This window comes from Agelaius phoeniceus, chromosome 21, assembly GCF_051311805.1.
Source record: "Agelaius phoeniceus isolate bAgePho1 chromosome 21, bAgePho1.hap1, whole genome shotgun sequence".
Taxonomy (NCBI): Eukaryota; Metazoa; Chordata; class Aves; order Passeriformes; family Icteridae; genus Agelaius; species Agelaius phoeniceus.
In genome coordinates, this window is record NC_135285.1 from 1,555,557 (window position 1) to 1,574,923 (window position 19,367).

The following is a 19,367-nucleotide window of genomic DNA, read 5'->3' on the forward strand; positions in this document are numbered from 1 at the left end:
CCAGAGCGCCCCGCCCCAGAGCGCCCCCTGGCGGCCGGAGGACCGCCCCACCCGGCCGCGGGATCCCGGAGCTGTCCGGGATGGGAAAGATTCCCCGGGATCACCGGGACTGATGCGCGCCTCGTCCCCAGCGCAGAGCGCTGAGCGCCACGGCCAGGCCTTTCTTGGACACCTGGACACTTCCAGGGGAGGGGACTCCACCGGTGCCCTGAGCACTCCTGCCAGTGCCACACCACCCTTCCACATAGTCCGCGTTTTGCAACAGGGCTATCTATCTATCTATCTATCTATCTATCTATCTATCTATCTATCTATCTATCTATCTATCTATCTATCTATCTATCTATCTATCTATCTATCTATCTATCTAATCATTATATAGAAATACAAATACACATCTACAGAGATCCCGCCACAGCCCGATCTTCATCGCTCGCGAGATCTCGGCCGCTACTTACACTTTCTTGTCATCTCGCGAGATCTCGGCGGGTATATTATAGGCCCGCGCCGCCCACGCCGTCTTTTCGCTGCCCGCGGGAGACCTCGTTTCGCGCTCCTGCCTCCATCCGCCTCCATCCGCGCCATCCCCGCCATCCGCCGCCGCGATGCCGCCCAAGTTCGATCCCAACGAGATCAAAGTCGGTAGGTAGCGGGCAGCGGGGCGGGAGGCGGGCGGGGGCCGCGGGGCCCGGCGGGCGCGGCTGACGCGGCCCTGTCCCCGCAGTTTACCTGCGCTGCACCGGCGGCGAGGTCGGAGCCACGTCCGCGCTGGCGCCCAAGATCGGACCCCTGGGGCTGGTACGTACCGGGGGAGCGGGGCTGGAGGCCGGGGGAGCGGGGCTGGAGGCCGGGGGAGCGGGGCTGGGAGGGGAGGGAGGGATGGGACATGTCCGGGCGCAGTGGGAAGCGTGTCCTGCTGGGGAACGAGAGAGTCCCGCGGGAATGTAAGGGTGAGGGAGGGATAAAAATTTAAATTGAATTTAAATTTAAACGAGAGGGATAAAGCGCGTTCCGAAGGCGCTGGGGAGCCGCTGGCGGTGCTGCTCCGTCCCGGAGCACTGCGTGCAGCAGGGCCGCACTCAGAGGGGCAGCAGCCGGGGCACTCTGCGGCTCTCGGCTCTAACCCGAGCCCGTGTGACCTCCATGTTCGTCCCTCAGTCCCCCAAGAAGGTGGGCGATGACATCGCCAAGGCCACGGGCGACTGGAAGGGGCTGCGGATCACGGTGAAGCTGACGATCCAGAACAGGCAAGCGCAGGTACCGCACGCCGCACGGACCGGCCCGTGCTGCAGGCGTGGAGCCCAACCGGGCTCCGCCTGCTCCAAGCACCGGCCCGGATCCCGGCAGGGTCCACTCAGCCCTTCATCCTTCCGAGGTGGATAAAATGAGTGCCACACAGGGGGTGTGTGGGGGTCTTCTGGGAAGACCTTAAAACGTGGGTGGGGGGATGCATGTGGAGCCTGCCAAAATTCAACTTTCATCCTGTTGTAGATTATTCTTTGTACAGAACATTGAACCAGCAAAAAAACCATACTTAAAGCAGCATAGAAATTAATAAATAATTAAAAATCTTGCCAACTCCTGTAGCCACCTGCCACCGTACCTGTTCTGATGTCTGTGGCTGGTACATTCCAGTGGTGAGCTGAGAGGAAGCCCCAGGCAGGAAGCAGTCCTCTCCTGCTTGTGGGGAGGCCTGTGCCGAAAACCTGGGAACACATTCCTGCAGCACAAAAAACCTGGAGCATGAGGGAACTGATAAAACCCACACTGCTCTGGCAATTACCTTTGCTGAAATAATTGATAGGTTGAGTATCTTCATTAGTAATTTAGAATGGGAGGGGAAATTAATTTCTTTGTATTTAGATAGAGGTTGTTCCTTCTGCCTCTGCTCTGATTATCAAAGCTCTGAAGGAGCCACCTCGTGACAGAAAGAAGCAGAAGAACAGTAAGTATTCTCCTGGATTTGGTTCTCAATATTTTTGGCCTAAAAGAGGGGAAATAGCAGTACCTTTCTTTAGGATTATTCAGCACAAACTGGTAAATGAGACACGAGGCTGCTTTGGGCATCCCTGCAGTGCCAGGGTACCAAGAGATGCACAGCAGCAGAGCTCTGTGTTTAAGGAAATTATGGGAGATTATGGAGTCGTGGATTGGTTTGGGTTGGTCCCCAAAAGTCCATCAGTGCCACCCCTGCCATGGCAGGGACACCTCCCACTGTCGCAGGGGGCTCCAGGCCCTGTCCAGCCTGGCCTTGGGCACTGCCAGGGATCCAGGGGCAGCCCCAGCTGCTCTGGGCAAAGCTGGGGTAGAACAGACTCCTGCCCCTGGGCCTGCCCTGTATCACGCTGTTGGCACAGGGCCTGGCACAGCCAAGGGAGCTGGCAGAAATGGCAGCTTGGAAAGAGGAGTTGGGGATAATCTGAGAGCAGCAGTCCTGCTGGAGCTGCAAACCCCCAGCTCTCCCATGGTCTGAGTGCTGGGAATGGCCCTCCCAGAGGGAACAGGGGGCTGGCAGTGCCCAGGTGCCCTCACTGCTGCTCTTCCCTCCCAGTTAAGCACAGCGGCAGCGTCACCTTCGACGAGATCGTCAACATCGCACGGCAAATGCGGCACCGCTCCCTGGCCCGGGAGCTCTCGGGTGAGTGGGGCACAGGGAATGGACCATGGCCTGGGAGGGCACAGGGAATGAATGCCCCATGGCCTGGGAGGGCACAGGGAATGCCCCATGGCCTGGGGGGGCACAGGGAATGCTCCATGGCCTGGGGGGGCACAGGGAATGAATGCTCCATGGCCTGTGCAGGGAATGCTCCATGGCCTGGGGGGCACAGGGAATGCCCCATGGCCTGTGCAGGGAATGCTCCATGGTCTGGGGGGCACAGGGAATGCTCCATGGCCTGGGGGGCACAGGGAATGGTCCGTGGCCTGGGGCGTGCAGGGAATGAATGCTCCATGGCCTGGGGGGCACAGGGAATGCCCCATGGCCTGTGCAGGGAATGCTCCATGTGCTGGGGTGTGCAGGGAATGCTCCATGGCCTGTGTAGGGAATGCCCCATGGCCTGGGGGGCACAGGGAATGAATGCCCCATGGCCTGGGGGGCACAGGGAATGGTCCATGTCCTGGGGCATGCAGGGAATGAATGCTCCATGGCCTGGCAGAAGGGGCTCCCACCTGAGCTGTGCTGGCTGGGAACAGGCAGCCCCAGCACCTGGGGAGGGGCACAGGGAGTTTGCAGTGTGTTCCTGGGGGAATCCAGGGTGTGAGATCTGGGTAAAGGAATTGGTGATCCCTGGTGAGCCCTGAGGCTCAGCCTACAAATCCCTGAGGGAACAGGGACAGCTGAGAGCTGTGAGGAGCTCTCTGTCAGAGTCCAGACAGGTTTGGGTTGGAAGGGACCTTAAAGCTGATTGAGTTCCACCCCTTGCCATGGGCAGGGACACCTTCCCCTAGCCCAGGCTGCCCCAGGTAAGCTCCTCAGATGTTCTCCCTGGTAAAGCACTGACAAGGCTGTGTCTGCTCCTGCAGGGACCATCAAGGAGATCCTCGGCACTGCCCAGTCCGTGGGCTGCAGCATTGATGGGAGACACCCCCATGACATCATCGATGACATCAACAGTGGTGCCATCGAGTGCCCAGCTGTGAGTACCCAGCTCTGACTGAAATTGATGTACAACATCTAATTACTGAAAAACTCCACTAATGAGCTGTGTTTGCTTCTTCCAACAGAGCTAAGACTGCAGAAAAGGAAGTTGCCACACGAAGGCTCCTTCAGTTTTTTGTAGCACTTTAAATACTAAAATAAAGACCCAGTTGTCTGCAAACATTTCCTGGTTTGATTTGTTCCTGTCCCATGCTGGGAATTTTCCTTGTCTTCTGAAATACAGCACCTTTGGTGGGATGTGTCCATGCCTGTTCTGGATGGATTGGGGCAGGGATGGAAGTGTGGCTGTTCAAAAACAGGCTGAGGAATGAGAGCAGAAGGTTTAGCTTTGCTTATTCAAAACAAGATCCATTTGTGTCCTTTGCTCCCTAATGATTTTTGGGTCACTGCCCTGGTGACTTGAGGGCCACAGAGCCTGAAGCGGGGCTGTAGTTACAGAGGGAAAGGCATGATCAGAAAACCCCATTTTTATTAAATAATAATGAGCTCTGGCAGACCCCATTTGTCCAGAACATGCCACTGTGTCCCTGTTTGTGGAGGGGAGCTGCACCCTCCTCACTCCTAAAGCAAAGCTGAGCAAAGCCTGACCTGGGTATTCCCAGCCATGGGAAAATCCCCAGAGCTCAGGGATGTGTCTGTCCCTGCCTGTGGCTGTGCCTTGGGCAGCTCTGCCTGGGCTCCAGGCCTGGGCTGGCCCCTCTCTCCCTGTCCCCAGCTCCACGTGCAGCTGATGGAGTCAAAACCAGCAGAGTTTGAGGCTCTGAACTTTGATTTGTTTTCCCCAGCTGATTGTAGGGCCTTGCTCTGAGGCAGCCAGGAAGAAAAGAGAATTACAGCTGAAATTCCAGGGATTTGCCGTGCTGAGGGCAGGCTGGAGCTCAGGGCAAGGTTCTTCCCCCAGAGGGTGCTGGCACTGCCCAGGCTCCCCAGGGAATGGGCACGGCCCCGAGGCTGCCAGAGCTCCAGGAGCCTTTGGGCAGCGCTGCCAGGGATGCCCAGGCTGGGGTTGCTGGGACAGGGGCTGGGCAGGGACAGGGGCTGGGCTGGGGGACCCCTTCAGTCCCTCCCAGTTCAGGATATTCTGTGGTTCTATCTGGTTCCTTTTTTTGAACTGACCACGTTACCATGTTTCAAGCAGGGAATAATTTGGATGCTCTGAACAGGTCAGGTGTGGCTCCTGGTGCTCTGTAACCAGTCCAGTGTCTCCAAGGGTTTGTGTGGCACAAATTCTGGTAAGGAACAGGGGCAGAAAACCCTTGTGTGGAGTGGCCAGAGGCTGGGGGGCTGCAGAGGTTGGGGGATCCCATCCTCACCCCAGCCAGCCTGGCTGCTGTGCCAGGGGAGGGTTGGGTCCCTTCCAGCTGAGCCTTTGCAGGGGTTCCACAAAAGCCTCACAAACACCTGGGGTGCCTGAGGCAGGGCAGCCCCTTCTGCAGCAGCTCTGCCTTAAACTCTGTTGAAAATCTTTGTGCCCCTGGTGTTGGAAACCCACTCTGGAGCGAGCCCTAAGAGTCTCAGGAGCTGTTCAGCCTCCTGCTGTCAGGGCTGTCCCGTGTGGGTTTCCCTCCACTTGGCAGTGCTGGAAACAGTTGGAAAAATGATTCCTTTTCCTTACAGGGAGTTCTCCTGAAACAGGACCCATAACCTTTCCTTTCCTGTGCTGCCTGAGGGCACGTGCTCTGGTAGGAGCAAAGCAGTGCTTGGAAGGAGGGTTTGCCCTGCCAATAATTAATTTTTTCCAAATCATGCTTCTTCAAGAGGAGGCAGAGGGTTCCAAAGATAACAACCTACATTAACGTCACATTTAATCCCATCTTCTTAATTTAATTTAGTATCTTTATTAATGATATAGATGAAGGGATCAAGTGCAACCTCTGCAGGCTGGCAGGTGACACCAAGCTGAGGATGAAGTGACAAATCTGAGGGATGTGATGCCATCCAGAGGGACTTGGAAAAGCTCAAGCAAGCTCGACAACCTCATGGGAACCTCATGAGGTTTAACCAGGCCCAGTGCTGGAGCTGCACCTCGGTCTGGGCAACTCTGGGATCAATCCAGGCTGGAGATAAGCAGATGGAGCAGCCCTCGGAGAAGGACTCCACAATCTTGAGGGTTTTCTGAAGGAATGAAGATGTAGAGGACACCCTGGGCTGAAATCTGAACCAAAAAATTGCTGTGACACCCTCAGAGGTCCTGAAGTAATCCCCCAGCGCTGGAATGGCTGGAAGTTCTGGCAGTAACTGCCCTGGTGGGGAGGCTCTTGGGGCGACCCCACGACAGCTCTGGGGTGGCTCTGTGCTGTCCCCGCTGGGCCTGGCCGCTGTCCCCGGGCAGGGCACAGCCCCTTGGGGCCGCCCAGCGAAGCGCAGCGCGGCTCTCCGGGCTGCCCCGGGAGGTTGGGAATGCCGGGCTGTCCTGGGCACGGCCGGGAGCTGCACCCCGGGATCCCAGTGGGTGTCCCCAGCTCCGGCCCCTCTGATCCCTGCCCGATCCGGCCGGGACGCGGCTCCCCCCGCAGGGCCCGTCGGGGCAGCGCGGGGTGGCAGGCCGGGCAGAGCGGGCGCTCCCACGCGGCGGGGCCGCCGCCATGTGCCACCGGCACGCCAGCCAGGGCTCCGAGGCCCTGGGGTGTCCCTGTTCCCTTCCTGGGGTCCCGGGGGTGTCCCCAGCCCTGTCCCCGTTCCCGCTGTCCCCGTTCGGCCCCGGGGGGGGTTGCGGTCCCTTTAAGCGCGGCCGCGCCCCCGCCGCCGCCGGCACGGAGCTTCCCGCGAACGTGACGTCACCGCCCGCGCCTCCCGCGCCCGCGCTGCCCGCGCCCGCGCGCGGGGCCCCGTCCCACGTGACCCGGGCCGCGGCGCGCCGCGCGCACATTGGCCGCGGCGGCGGCGTTCGCGGGAGTGACGCGAGAGCGGCGCGGGCTCCCATTGGTCCGCCGGGCGCGGGTGGGCGGTGGCCCGGGCCGCCATTGGCCGAGGGGCGGCGGGGAGGCGGTGGCGCGGCGGCCCCGCCCCCCGGGTGTGCGCGAGGCGGCGGCGCGTGGCAGCGGCGCGGGGCGAGCGGCGGCCCCGGCCCGGCCCCGCCATGACCGACTTCAAACTGGGCATCGTCCGGCTCGGCCGCGTGGCCGGCAAGGTGAGCGCGGGGCACGGCGGGACGGGCTGGGCTGGGCCGGGGGGCGGCGGGGCCGGGGCGCGGGGTCCGGCCGGGCGGGCCGGGCCGTGCTGTGCTTTGCCGGGGCCACGCTGAGGCCGTGCCGGGGCCGCTCCGAGCCGGGGCCGCAGCGTGCAGTCCCGGGCCTTGCCGAGCCGTGCCGGGGCCGCGCTGACGGCGCTCTCTCTCTCTCTCTCGCTGTGTTGCAGACCAAGTACACGCTGATCGACGAGCAGGACATCCCGCTGGTGGAGAGCTACTCCTTCGAGGTGAGCCCCGCCACTGCCCGCGCTCCTCTCCCGCTGTTTGCCCGGGTTCTGTGAGTCCCCCCCCGCCCGGGGCTGCCCCGGCCCCGCCGCCCCCCCGGGCCCCGCTGGAGCTCCGGCTCTGCCCTCTCCTCGTGCCCTGCTCCAGCCGAGCAGACCCTGGAGGAGCTGAGCCTGCAACTCCCCCGATTGGCGGAAAAAAAACACTTCGAACTTACTGAAGTCCCAACGTGGGAGATTCCAAGCAGGAAAAGTTCTGGGTTTTCCTTTTTTCCCAATTAGACAAACCTTGCTTTAAAACATTTATTTACTAATTTATTTTCTAGTTTTTTTCATTTTCATATTATTTGTATGCTTTTGAAGAACTGATAATTTGCCCTCCCGTGGTTTGGCAAACATTAAAAATGTTCACTCTGCACTTAGTTTTGGATGAGGAAAACTTGTATTATTGTAACTGATTATGGGACCAGAAAAAAGTGAAAGTGTTTCCTCTTCACATCCACTGGAAAATGGGTTCTACCAGGCTGTGAAAGTGAAAGACAATGATTACAAAATCTTCAACAAATAAAGGTGGTTTTTTGGAGGAGGGACCATCATCTGCTACATTTCTGCAGTGCAGTGGATGCTTTGGGGCTGCTCTTGTTGATTTTAGGAGTTTGGGCAGTGCTGCTGCCAGAACTCTCCCTGTTTGTCCCTTCCTCCCCTCTGGCAGCCACTGTGAGTGTCTGTCACTGTGGTGGTAACACACCCTGACTGTCCAAACGCATCAAGTTCTTGCTGTGCTTTGTGAGCTTTGAACAGCATTGTGGAGGGCAGGAAAATATGGAAATGCAGGAAAAATGGCAGGAAAATGCAGGAAAAATGGCAGGCCCTTGCTCTTCCAGCAAGGTGGGTGATGGGGCAGTGCTGGAGCAAAACCCTGGTGGCTGCCAGGGGCAGAGTGAGGATCCTGCCATGAATCCCATCCCCAGAGCTGCATTCCTGCTGTGCTTTATCCAGGCAACCCCAGCTCCCCCTGCCCTTTCCCTGGGCTCCACAGGGTCCATCCCACACCACAGCCCCCAGGGACCCCTTCTGGCAGGGATGGAGGTGCCCTTTGGCTTTCAGCACCCAGAGGTGCCAGCAGCTGGCCCAGGGAGCACAGCAGTGCTGGGGGTGCCCCCAGCTGGTGCCCCCCAGGCTGGGCTGGCTGGGTCCCCCTGGGGCTTTGGGACAGCTCAGACCCCCCGAGCTCAAGGGACCTGCAGGGACAAGTGTGAGATGTGGGGTGCATCCCCCAGCTGTGGGGTGCATGCCAGTGGAGGGTGCTGTGTGCCCCATGGGCTGCTCTCACAGCCTTTCCCTTCCCTCTAGGCTCGCATGGAGGTGGATGCTGATGGAAATGGTGCTAAAATCTTCGCTTACGCCTTCGACAAGAACCGGGGCCGGGGCTCGGGGCGCCTCCTGCACGAGCTGCTCTGGTGGGTACAGCAGGGAGCACAAAACCAGGGGTGCCCTTGGCTGCCCCAGATTGTGAAGGGTGATCCCTCTGCCCAAGTGCCCTCAGGAGAGGGGCAAACCCAGCTCAGGGTGCCCACAGGGTTTGGGTGCGGGGTCCTTACACAGCAGAGCCCATGGAACATTCCAGGCAGGGAGAGCAGGGGAAGGTTCATGGACACCCTGTTCATGGACACCCTGTGTGCACCTGAGGATGCTGCCCAAACTTCAGCTGGGGGATGGACAGGACCTGCCCCATTTGATGGGGGAAGACAAACTTTTAAAGGTTTGTGAGGTTTTTGTCCCCTGAGAATTGGCAGAGCACTGGAGAGAGGGAACTCCTGATAACTTCAAACTTTGAGGATTTTTTTATGGCTTTCTGCAAAACTGCCTGAGGTGATGCTGCTGATGGTTCATTTCAGCTGCTGCATCTTGTTTTCCATACTCTACAAATCCTTGAAATCCTTCATAGTTTCATTAAGTTTCAGGAGCCAATTTCCTCATTTGAGAGCAGTTCATCCTCTGAGCTCATCTGTTGCTCCTTCTAGATGTTGATGGGTTTGTACAAAAGATGGGATCTGCTGAAGAAATCTTATTTATTTTAAAAGCCTTTTTGGAAAAATTAAGCATATTTTCTGTTCAGTTCCACATCTTTGGAAGTCACAGTGCCCAGGATGCCCTTTATTTTTCCAGGTTATCTTTTTATCCCCCTAGAACCAGGCTTTGCATAGGAGGAAGGAGACAGGAGGAATATCAGTTTATTATTTCCAGTCTGCTTATTAAATATGGATTTTAACCTGCATCTGTTAATATTTAATCTTATTGCACATAGAACTTTGTTGAAATTATGAAATTGGCTGCAATATGTGGAGCAAATCACTGACAGCTGCTGCTAACTGTGAACCTCAGACAGTCATAATTATTATCTGTAAGTAGCATTAAACAGCACCTGAAAATTATTCAGGTCAGTTGTTGAAGGCTGTGTAAATGATGACATCCCAGCTATTTGTTTGTGACACAGCCCAGCCATTGCCTCTCCTGGCTTGTTTTACTCAAATTAGGAAGTCATTTGAGCATATTCAGTTAGGAAATTCAAATTGTGTCACTCGAGCATGGGCTGTGGTTAAAAATAAGAGATTGTGTGTAATGGGGATTTTGGAGAGGCACAGGGGGGTGTGAGCTGCCAGGCAAGCAGAGCTGCACTTCTGAAGTTGCAGTCAGATTTCTGGAGTAGAAGATATAAAATATCTCTGCTGTTCCTGTGAATTCATCCTGGTCCTGAAGGTGTTGGTGCTGCTGATCTTCAGTTGCAGCTCAAACACTGCAGGGCAGAGGCTGAGTCTCTGCAGGGGCTGTGGAGTTTCTGCCCCCCCTAAGCAGAGCAGTTTTGGGGCTGCTCTGAGCACGAAGCAGGACTGGGGAGCAGGGTCAGGTCCTTCCCTTGGTGAGCAGGGCAGTGCTGGAGGTTGGGATCCTGTCAGAGTCAGGAGAGCTGGGCAGGGGCAGGCACTGATTGCACTTCCCAGTGCCAGCCTGACTCCTTGTATGAATAAAAACCAAAGATCATGGATTACTGCAGGTGTAGGTGTGTAATTAAGTTCTCTGCACATGAACCCCAGAAACACGTAAAGCCAACCCAATTGTGTGCCTCTGGTTTAAGAGACAGTGAGTAGCATGTGGTAGATGCAAGTAAAACAGATTTTTTTCTTTTCTAGTTAAGCAGGTACCTTTGTTCATGTCATGAGGCCCTTGGGATAGAAATCCTGGATCTGCTGGAGCTGCAGCAGTGACAGGAACCTTCTCCTGCTGCCCTGTGCAGAGGCAACTGTGGGATCAAAAGGCATCAGTAGCTGGAAATTCCCCTCATGAGCTGCAAAAATTCTTACAGGGAGAACTTCCTGATGGTTCTTCAGCCTCTCTGCTGCTTGCTGTGATTTCCACATGGAGGCTTGGCTCCCCCAAAGCAGGGTTTGGTGTCTCTGCAGGAGTCTTGTCCCTCCTCAGTTCCCTGTGGAGCAATCCCAGCTCTGTGTTCTGCTGGTGTGGAGATGTTCCCTGGGGAACAGCAGCAGCAGCAGAAGGGGATTAGTCATAAGTAGCACCAACTGCATGTTCAAAAAGACATCCAGGACCTGATTTCTGGGGGTTTTTAAGGGTTTTTTTTAGAGCACTTGCCATCTTGCTGCCTATAACAGGCTCAGTTCTGGTTCCTGGTGCTTGGAATTGCTGTGTCTGCATTTGTATTCCAGTCCTGGGCTCTGAGCTGCTGAAATACCCAAAGAACAGAATCCAGATGATCCCTGAGAAGTCCTGGGGGAAGGGTTTGCCTGGCATCTTGCAGGAGCTCAGGAGTGCAGGGGGAGGCAGGAGCTCCAGCCCTGCAGTTCTGGCTGCATTCCTGAGGCTGTTCCCAAGGCAGGGTCTGTCTGTCCTTGCTGCTCACTTTGGGTGAGCTGGGATGGTCACAGAGAGGCCTGGGGAGGGGAGTGCTCCTGTGTTCAAAGCTTGGACAGAAGGGATCACCCTGAATTTGGCATTACCAGGTCTGGCACCCAGTGCAGTGGTGTTTAGCACTGACTGCTCACCAGCAAGGTCCAGCTTCCAGCTTTACTTAGGCTTTTGTCACTTGAGGCCACAGAAAAGCTGGCAGTGATGTAGATAAATGGGGTTTTATACAAGGAGGTAAAGACTGGCTCAGTGTGGGAAAGAATTGGTCAGAATTTGCTTTTTGGGGTGCTGGGTGCAGATCTGGGCTGTGGAGGAGCAGGGTGCAACCCTGCTGTGACATCTCAGTGTCAGGGACAACCTCTCATAATCCTCTCTCTTTGCCCAGCTCCAGCAGTTTCTAAACTCATCTAATAAAATCAAGAATATTTCTGAACTTAGTCTTGGGATCCCCTTCCCTTTCCCCCCTGCACAGTCTGTTCTTGCTCTGAATTCTGTCTCCTCCTCCCAGATTCCTGTCTCCTATCTGTCCCATCTCTCCAGCTGGCACTTTGTCCCAGGCTCATTCTGAGAACCTTAACTCCTTCCCTGTCTCCATATCTGACTGATGCTCATCTCCAGCAGTTCTCTACTTCTTGGAGCCCTCAGGACTCCTGATTCCCTTTGCCAGACCCTCTGCTGGCCTTCAACAACTCAAAGTACATTACAGCTGTTACTGTAATGGCTTCCCAGTGCAGAGGGCAGGGAGGGATGCGATATTGGGAATTAGGAATCGTTCCCTGGGAGGATGGGGAACCCCTGGAAGTGGCCCAGGATCCCTGGAAGTGTCCAGGGCCAGGCTGGATGGGGCTTGGAGCACCCTGGGATAGTGGAAGGTGTCACTGAGTTTTAAAGTCCCTTCCAACCCAATCAAGCCGGGATTCTGGGATTCCTCCTTTAGGGCACTTCAGCAGACTCTGCCATAGTTTGTTTGCTTTAATGTGTGTGGTTTGGTTTCTTTTTCCCCAAAAGAAGGATTTTATTGGTTTTACCTTCAAAGGGAAGAGCTTTTCCCTGTTCCATGGAGGCCCAGCAGACTCCCTGGCAGGGGGCTCCAGGCTCTGTTCCCATGCAGGGAATTCTCACAGGAATTACCTGGTGGGAGCAGGAGCACACTCTGTGTGAGGTGCTGCTTGCAGCCTCTCCAGGGGGATTCTCCTCATTAAATTCTACCAAGTTTTGGGGCATATGCGAAGTGCAAGAGTTTTTCTTACCCCCAAGGTACATAACTTAGACATATCTGGATGGATTTTGACGAAGAATAAAAAATCCTACGTTTTTCATTGTAAGTCATATTGAAATGAGTTTCTTGTTCTGCTGGGTAATGCTGAGCTTTATAAAGGTTAAAAAAAGGTGGGAATTTTTAAACTCAGACAAATATCTCTTCAAAATTAAAATAATTATTTGAGCTGAAATGTTCAGTGAAGGCTGAGCAGGGCTCAGTGTCCAGGCTGGGCTTGGGTGGAGCTGCTGGGAGGTGTCCATGAGGAGGTGCTGGGTTACCCTCAGTGTGTGCTGTCAGCTCTGCTTGGTCCTTGTTCTCCTGGGCTGGGAGGTTCCTCATGGCAGAGCAGTCACAGGGACACAGCCCTCTGTCCAGGCCTTGCATTTCAGCTGGGATGGGGATTCCTGCAAGAAGTGATACCAAAACTTGTCCAGGCATGAGGGTGTTTGACAGTGAACTCGATGAAACGGAGAGAGGAGAGGTGAAAAGAAGGGGGAAAGGCAAATGGAAACTCTTAGAAGGCAGTAGGGAAGATTTCTCCTTGCAGCCATCCTGGCTTAGCCCTGCTTTGGGTTTTGGGCAAGTTTCAGGTGTCTCTTGGTCAATTGTGGAGTAATTTCAGACTTTCAGTGTGTGACACACAATTACAGTCTAAAAAGATTTGCATACTTGGTGAAACCTCTGTCCTGTTGCTGTTCAGAGGTGTTTCTTCATAAATAATGAGCACTGTGACACCACACCAGTGCCAAAGTTGCACAAATGTGTCTGATAGAATTTCCTATGGGAATAATAAGGCAGTATTGGCACCTTCCAAGGAGCACTGTAATTCCATGGATCTTTAGCAGTAACTGGAGGAGTAGGCTCTGGAACTAAGCAACTTAATGCTTAAAATGACTCTATTTTATCTTTTGATTCAACTAGTTTATAATTGAAACCACCTGCTGGAGAAAGGCACTTTCTCCTGGGAGTAGCCCCTGGAGTCTGTTTGCAGCCCAGTGCCAGCAGCTCCCAGCTCACATTGCCTCTGCAATTGCTGTGATCCTTTGTTTTTTAGCTGTTCCTGTTCAGCACTGACCCTCAGGTTGGTTTTGTGTCCTGCAGGGAGAGGCACAGGGGAGGGATTGCTCCTGGCTTCCAGGTGGTGCACCTGAACTCGGTGACCGTGGACAACCGCCTGGACAATCTGCGCCTCGTGCCCTGGGGCTGGAAGCCCAAGGCTGAGGACATCTCCAGCAAACAAAGGTATGGAGCAGGGCAATGGACAGCTCTTCAGATGTTGTCTCCTTCCTTCAGTGATTTTTGCCTTGGCAGAGCCTTTTTGATAAAACTTTGGGTGCTTTACACATCCCTGTCCTGGCTTCCTCAGCTGGGGCTCAGTCTGTGCTCATGTCCTGCTGTGCAGGGACCACCCCACCCATCTCACCCTCAGGGCTGTGCCAGGTGGAGCAGGAAACCTCTGTGCCCTCCCAGCTGGGCAGAGGCTTAGGGCAGTCTGCACATCTCAGTGCCTTCTGCCCCTCAGAAATCCCAGTGGGAACTGGGAGCTGCAGGATGGGTGCTCCCGCTGGGAGCTGCAGGATGGGTGCTCCCGGTGGGAGCTGCAGGAGGGGTGCTCCCAGTGGGAGCTGCAGGATGGGTGCTCCCGCTGGGAGCTGCAGGATGGGTGCTCCCGGTGGGAGCTGCAGGATGGGTGCTCCCGGTGGGAGCTGCAGGATGGGTGCTCCTGCTGGGAGCTGCAGGATGGGAGCTGCAGGATGGGAGCTGCAGGATGGGAGCTGCAGGATGGGAGCTGCAGGATGGGAGCTGCAGGATGGGAGCTGCAGGATGGGTGCTCCCGGTGGGAGCTGCAGGATGGGTGCTCCCGGTGGGAGCTGCAGGATGGGTGCTCCCGCTGGGAGCTGCAGGATGGGGGCTCCCGCTGGGAGCTGCAGGATGGGTGCTCCCGCTGGGAGCTGCAGGATGGGTGCTCCCGCTGGGAGCTGCAGGATGGGTGCTCCTGCTGGGAGCTGCAGGATGGAGGCTCCCGGTGGGAGCTGCAGGATGGGAGCTGCAGGATGGGAGCTGCAGGATGGGAGCTGCAGGATGGGTGCTCCCGATGGGAGCTGCAGGATGGAGGCTCCTGGTGGGAGCTGCAGGATTGGAGGCTCCTGATGGGAGCTGCAGGATGGAGGCTCCTGCTGGGAGCTGTGAGCTGGGGTTGGACTCCCTCAGGGTGGGTTCTGGGCTCAGCTTCCAGCACCTCTCAGCAGCAGCTTGGGGGAGCTCCCCATGGGCTGGGTTTCACTGAATCCACTCAGCACATCACACTCTGTGCTAGGATGGATCTGGATAATCAATGAACATCCAGACCCACAGACTTCACTTCACTCTTCTCCTGAAAGACCTGCAGCAGCAGCAGCTTTAACATTGGTGTGTTTAGAGCTGATTAAACTGATTTTGAGAAGCTATAGTGAATTACAAATACTCTACATGATTTTGGGGGTTCAAGAACAAGAAGCAGACTTCATACTAGAAATTGATTTTGATTTAGTGTGAATAATTTTGCACAGGATTAACTTTTCTCTATGTGAATGTTTCTTGATTGATACCTTTAAACTTTTGGGGTTTGCATTTAGGCTAAAAAAAACTTAAAACCACCCAATATATGAACAGTATGTGCAATCTGAGGCTAAATACAATGTTAACCTTATTTATTAATAAATTTGGAATCAATATCTTTGTATGATTATTATGAATTGATGTACTAAACTTTTACTTGTTTTTTTTTTTTTTTTCCAGGGAACAAAGTCTGTACTGGCTGGCAATCCAACAACTTCCTACAGACCCCATAGAAGAGCAGTTTCCTGTCCTGAATGTAACCAGATATTACAATGCTAATGGGGATGTTGTGGAGGAGGAGGAGAACTCCTGCACTTACTATGAATGTCACTACCCTCCCTGCACAATGATTGAAAAACAGGTGGGTTCAGAGAGCTGGGAGTGAGCATGGAATCCTTGGGCTAGTGGTGTGTCTAGGGATTTATTTGTTATTTAAAATGTAGAGCTTTACATGAGCCACTCAGTAGCTAAAAGCAACGATTTTCTTCCACGCAGGTTTTCTTTGGCCTGAACCTCCTGAGCCTGTGATAGTTTTCAGTTTTCTTACAGGAGGGAATGTGGGTTTGAGCTGGAGCAGTGGATGGTAGGGGGCTGCTGGGAGGAGGGTGATTTCTGCAGAGTGCACAAAAAGCCAGGTGGGAGCTTTCCTGCAGGGAGCAGAGCTGGGATGAGTGAGCAGCTGTGTGAGGCAGCAGGAAGCATTCTAGCAGGGTTTGCATGGTCATGGAATCAAAAAATAACCTGGTTACCATTTCCTGAGGTGAAGGTGAATTGCAGTGGCCTTCATTCAGGGGAGAGCTGGGAGGAAAAGTTCTGCTGGAGGAAGATAAAGCAACATCAGGAGTGAGAGAATGAGCTGTGCAAGGGCTGTGCCTCTGTCACACAGATGCCTTATCTATAAACAAGGGCTTTTCATGTGATAGCAGATGCTGAGTAGGCTAAACCTATTGTGTTCCACTTTCTGCTGTGGGGAAGGGAACATTTGCAAAAATGATCTTAAATTCCCTTTATTTGTAACAGAGGCAGCTCTGCCTTTTATTTGGGTCTGTGCCCAAAAGCTCCCTGGATAACAGTAATTTGGCAATGGCTGAGGTTGTGCAGCCCTCCTGATAATTTCTGAATTTCAGGTGTTTGTTTGTAGTTGAAAACAGAACTTGAGTTGACAAAACAGGAGCATTGTGACAACAAATGTGTAATGCTCCAATATTTTGTCCGTAAATTGAACTCATTTTAGAAGAGCAAAGAGGATTGCTCCAAACCCTTCTGGTTCTCTGAAACTCATGGTGGGGTGTTTGTGTTTCATAGAATCCCAGAATCCCAGACTGGCTTGGGTTGGGACTTTACAATTCATCTCATTCCATGGGCAGGGACACCTCCCACTGTCCCAGGCTGCTCCCAGCCCTGTCCAGCCTGGCCTTGGGCACTACCAGGGATCCAGGAGCAGCCCCAGCTGCCCCAAGGCCTCCCAGGAAGGATTTCCTCCCAATATCCCTCTCACCCTGCCCTTTTCCAGCGTAGGCTGTTCAGCCTTGTCCTGTCACCTGTTTGTGGCAGGCATGGAGAGAGGCCCAGGGGAGGGATTGCTCCTGGCTCTCATGGGTGCACCTGAACTCGGTGACCGTGGACACCCGCCTGATGGTGCAGCTCCTTGGGAATGCTGCTGGTTCCTCTTGGCAGAGCTGCTGGGGTGTCCCCTGGGGGGATGCTGAGGCTCTCCTGGCACTGAGCAGCCCCTCTAACAGCACCTTTTGTTCCCAGCTCCGCGAGTTCAACATCTGTGGGCGCTGCCAGGTGGCGCGGTACTGCGGCTCGCAGTGCCAGCAGAAGGACTGGCCGGCCCACAAGAAGCACTGTCGGGAGAAGAAAAGAACCTTCCAGCAGGAGCTCGGCCCTGAGCGGTGACCGGGCGGCAGAGGCCTCTCAGCAGCAGGATTCCTTCCCAAAGGCATTGGACTCTTGCTTTTGCACAGTATGACAGACTGCTTATCAAAGCCAGAGGCACTGAAGAAAAACCCTGTGATGCTTGAGCAGAATGGCTGACTGGACTAAGCCAGCTCTGACTGGTGCTGTGGAAAGGGATCGGGTCTGCCCTTCCAGTATTATATTCTCAAGCAAAAAGACTACTGTGGAGCTCCAGGCAGGAAGCTTCTCATTATTTATATGTTAATACGTTTGTAAACTCATGTACAGTTTTTGTTAGGAATTCTTGATAGCATTCATTAACTGTAATGTTCAGATGAGAACATGTTGTTGGCCTAAAAGTTAAAAAAAAAAGAAAAAAAAAAAAAAAAGTCATGTAGCAAAAGCTTTTCCTCCCATGTGGCAGAAGTGTCTGTGGCAGTGCCAAGGCCAGCGGGGCAGGCTCTGGCATCAGCACTTACTCTGGAGAACTCTGCATGGAAGCTCTATTTCAAAAAAATACAAACAAAAAAAGAGCAAACAAAGTAAAGGTTGGAATGAATCCATGTCTGCTCTCTGGCTTTTTCCCCTTCCCTTCCAGCTGCCTTCAGAGCTCAGTCACCCTGGCTGCTGGCAGTCCCTGCAGGCAGGAGCAGTGCCCCAGGAGCTGGCGTGGGGCAAAGGGACCCTCTGGGATCTGAGTCCAGGACTGCAGCTGGGGCTGCTGGAGATGGGCCTTGGAGCAGCCAGGATTCCCAGGGAGCTGGACCAGCTCTCTGTTCTCTGTTCCAAAGCCTTGCACAGAAGGCAGTGCTGGGGGAGCTCAGGGAGCAGCTGTGTGTGGATGTGGTCGCCCTCGTGGCTTCCCCGTAGCATAGGAAACACTCCAGTCATGTGCAGAGATGTTTAAATATCTAATACTGGGTGATTTGAATTATTTATTCACTTCTTTAAGAGTTGTCATCAATCCAAGAATCACTTTTTGATTTTTTTTAATGTAGTAATGAGTAAAAGTAGTATGGGAGGAGGATTTCCCTTGCAGAGCACATGCCTATTTTTCTTTTCATGAATAATTATTTTCTATTCCATTTTTGCCTTAGAAGTGTAAGGAACATCACTTGAGTTTCCTGAAGAGCTAAATGGATAATTTAGTGCCAGGTGTTAGTCTTGCTTCACAGTAGAAGAATGTGAGCTGCTGAGTGCTTAATGCAGAGCCTTTCTTGGAGTGCTTAGTGAAAATTTTTTTGTAAAAGCCGTTTAGAATTTTGATTTTTCAATCAGGATTCACTTTGCCACTTCATGTTGCAATGTTGGTCTTGCTTGTATTCAATTTGTTAGAAAATTGATCTGCTGTGGACTTCCAATATTATATTCTGTTTCTAATATCTGCACAGGAAGTTCTGAATTATTAACATTTGGGTGGGTTTTCATCCTTTGGCTTTAAGCATCTTGGGAAATAGCAAAAAACTTCTGAAACTTCCTGCTGGAAGTTCACTTGAAGGCACTTGGTCGAGTTGCCACTCTTAAACCACATTTGTACTGCAACTTTTCTGTTCAGGCAGCCCAAAATGCCCTTTAGTATGAAAAAACCAAGCAGGACCCAGTCAAATTTTCCTGTCATGAGTAATCTTTTTTTTAAAGGAAACATTAATTCTTTCCTTGAAGTGAAATGCAGTTTTTGATTATTATAAAATGGGACATAAGGACTATTTTGTTTATTGAGGTAATCCACTGAATAGGGCAGAAGTATTGACTTCTTTTCTCTTGCCTGTTTAAAAGGCTGCTATTTGTCCTGCCAGTTTTCCATTTTAATACCAGGAATCATGTTTATCAAAACAAAGTGCAGGCTTAGAGCCCTTTAACACTTGAGCAGCACCAAGCAGGGAAAAGTTGGTGCAGATGTTTCAATGCTGCTGCTGTGAGCACAAGGACAGGCTGCAGCCCAAGGCTGGTGGGGCAGTGGGGAAATTCCTCTGAGGGAATCAGGGATGGGTGGGACTCAGGATGGAGGTGCTTGGGGGAATCCTGATCCCAGGGAATGTGGGAGGTGGGGTACAGCAGGTGGGCAGATGGCCACAGGGTTAAAGGGCTGTGGGACCAACCCAAGTGGAAAGAAACTGCCCAGATCTCCTGAAGAGGCTCAGGGAGACAACAGGGAGATAACAACACCTGGGTGTGTGATCTGTGACCTCAGACTGTCCCTGTGCCAGAGGAGAGAAGTGGCTACAGGGATTTTGACTCTTGGAACGTCTTGGGGACTGCAGTGAACACATCCCTGCCTGCTGGAGGGGAGGTTGTGGGATCAGGGATTCGGGCAGATCTTGGCACATCTTCCCTCTCAGTGAGGAGGGTCAGAAAGGAACTTGAAGGTGGCAGCTCCCCAAGGCACCCCAGAGGATGGAGCTCTTGTAAAGGCCCTCCTTACCTACAGAGAAGCCCAACTGGCAGGGATATCTCTATATTTAAAACCCCAGGATTGGAGTCATTTATGTGGGAGCACACCTGGACAGTTCTGATCAAGAACTGATTTTCCAAGGGCTTCCCCCTGATGGAGATGTTCTTCATCCAAGTTGTTTCCTGCAGGTAAATCTGGTAAATCCAGCTCAGGGCAGG

General features: G+C 53.6%; 2 protein-coding genes and 1 non-coding gene across 3 annotated transcripts; all 3 read left to right on the forward strand.

Moving 5' to 3' along the window:
* Positions 1-486: 486 nt before the first annotated feature.
* RPL12 (ribosomal protein L12) lies at positions 487-3,820 on the forward strand. The gene is made up of 7 exons (XM_054646432.2): positions 487-642; positions 725-798; positions 1,159-1,257; positions 1,864-1,945; positions 2,552-2,638; positions 3,523-3,635; positions 3,724-3,820. Exons 1-7 carry the CDS (start codon positions 606-608, stop codon positions 3,727-3,729), a joined length of 498 nt encoding a protein of 165 aa, XP_054502407.1. The 5' UTR covers positions 487-605; the 3' UTR covers positions 3,730-3,820.
* On the forward strand, positions 1,591-1,718 carry LOC129129031 (small nucleolar RNA SNORA65). Its single transcript, XR_008535374.2, has one exon. It is a non-coding gene; the product is annotated as a small nucleolar RNA SNORA65 (small nucleolar RNA).
* Positions 3,821-6,637: 2,817 nt separating the features above from the next.
* On the forward strand, positions 6,638-18,139 carry ZMYND19 (zinc finger MYND-type containing 19). The gene is made up of 6 exons (XM_054646373.2): positions 6,638-6,788; positions 7,016-7,075; positions 8,426-8,532; positions 13,359-13,499; positions 15,036-15,216; positions 16,614-18,139. The coding sequence occupies exons 1-6, from the start codon at positions 6,738-6,740 to the stop codon at positions 16,755-16,757; spliced, it is 684 nt and encodes a 227-aa protein (XP_054502348.1). The 5' UTR covers positions 6,638-6,737; the 3' UTR covers positions 16,758-18,139.
* The last annotated feature ends 1,228 nt before the right edge of the window (positions 18,140-19,367 follow it).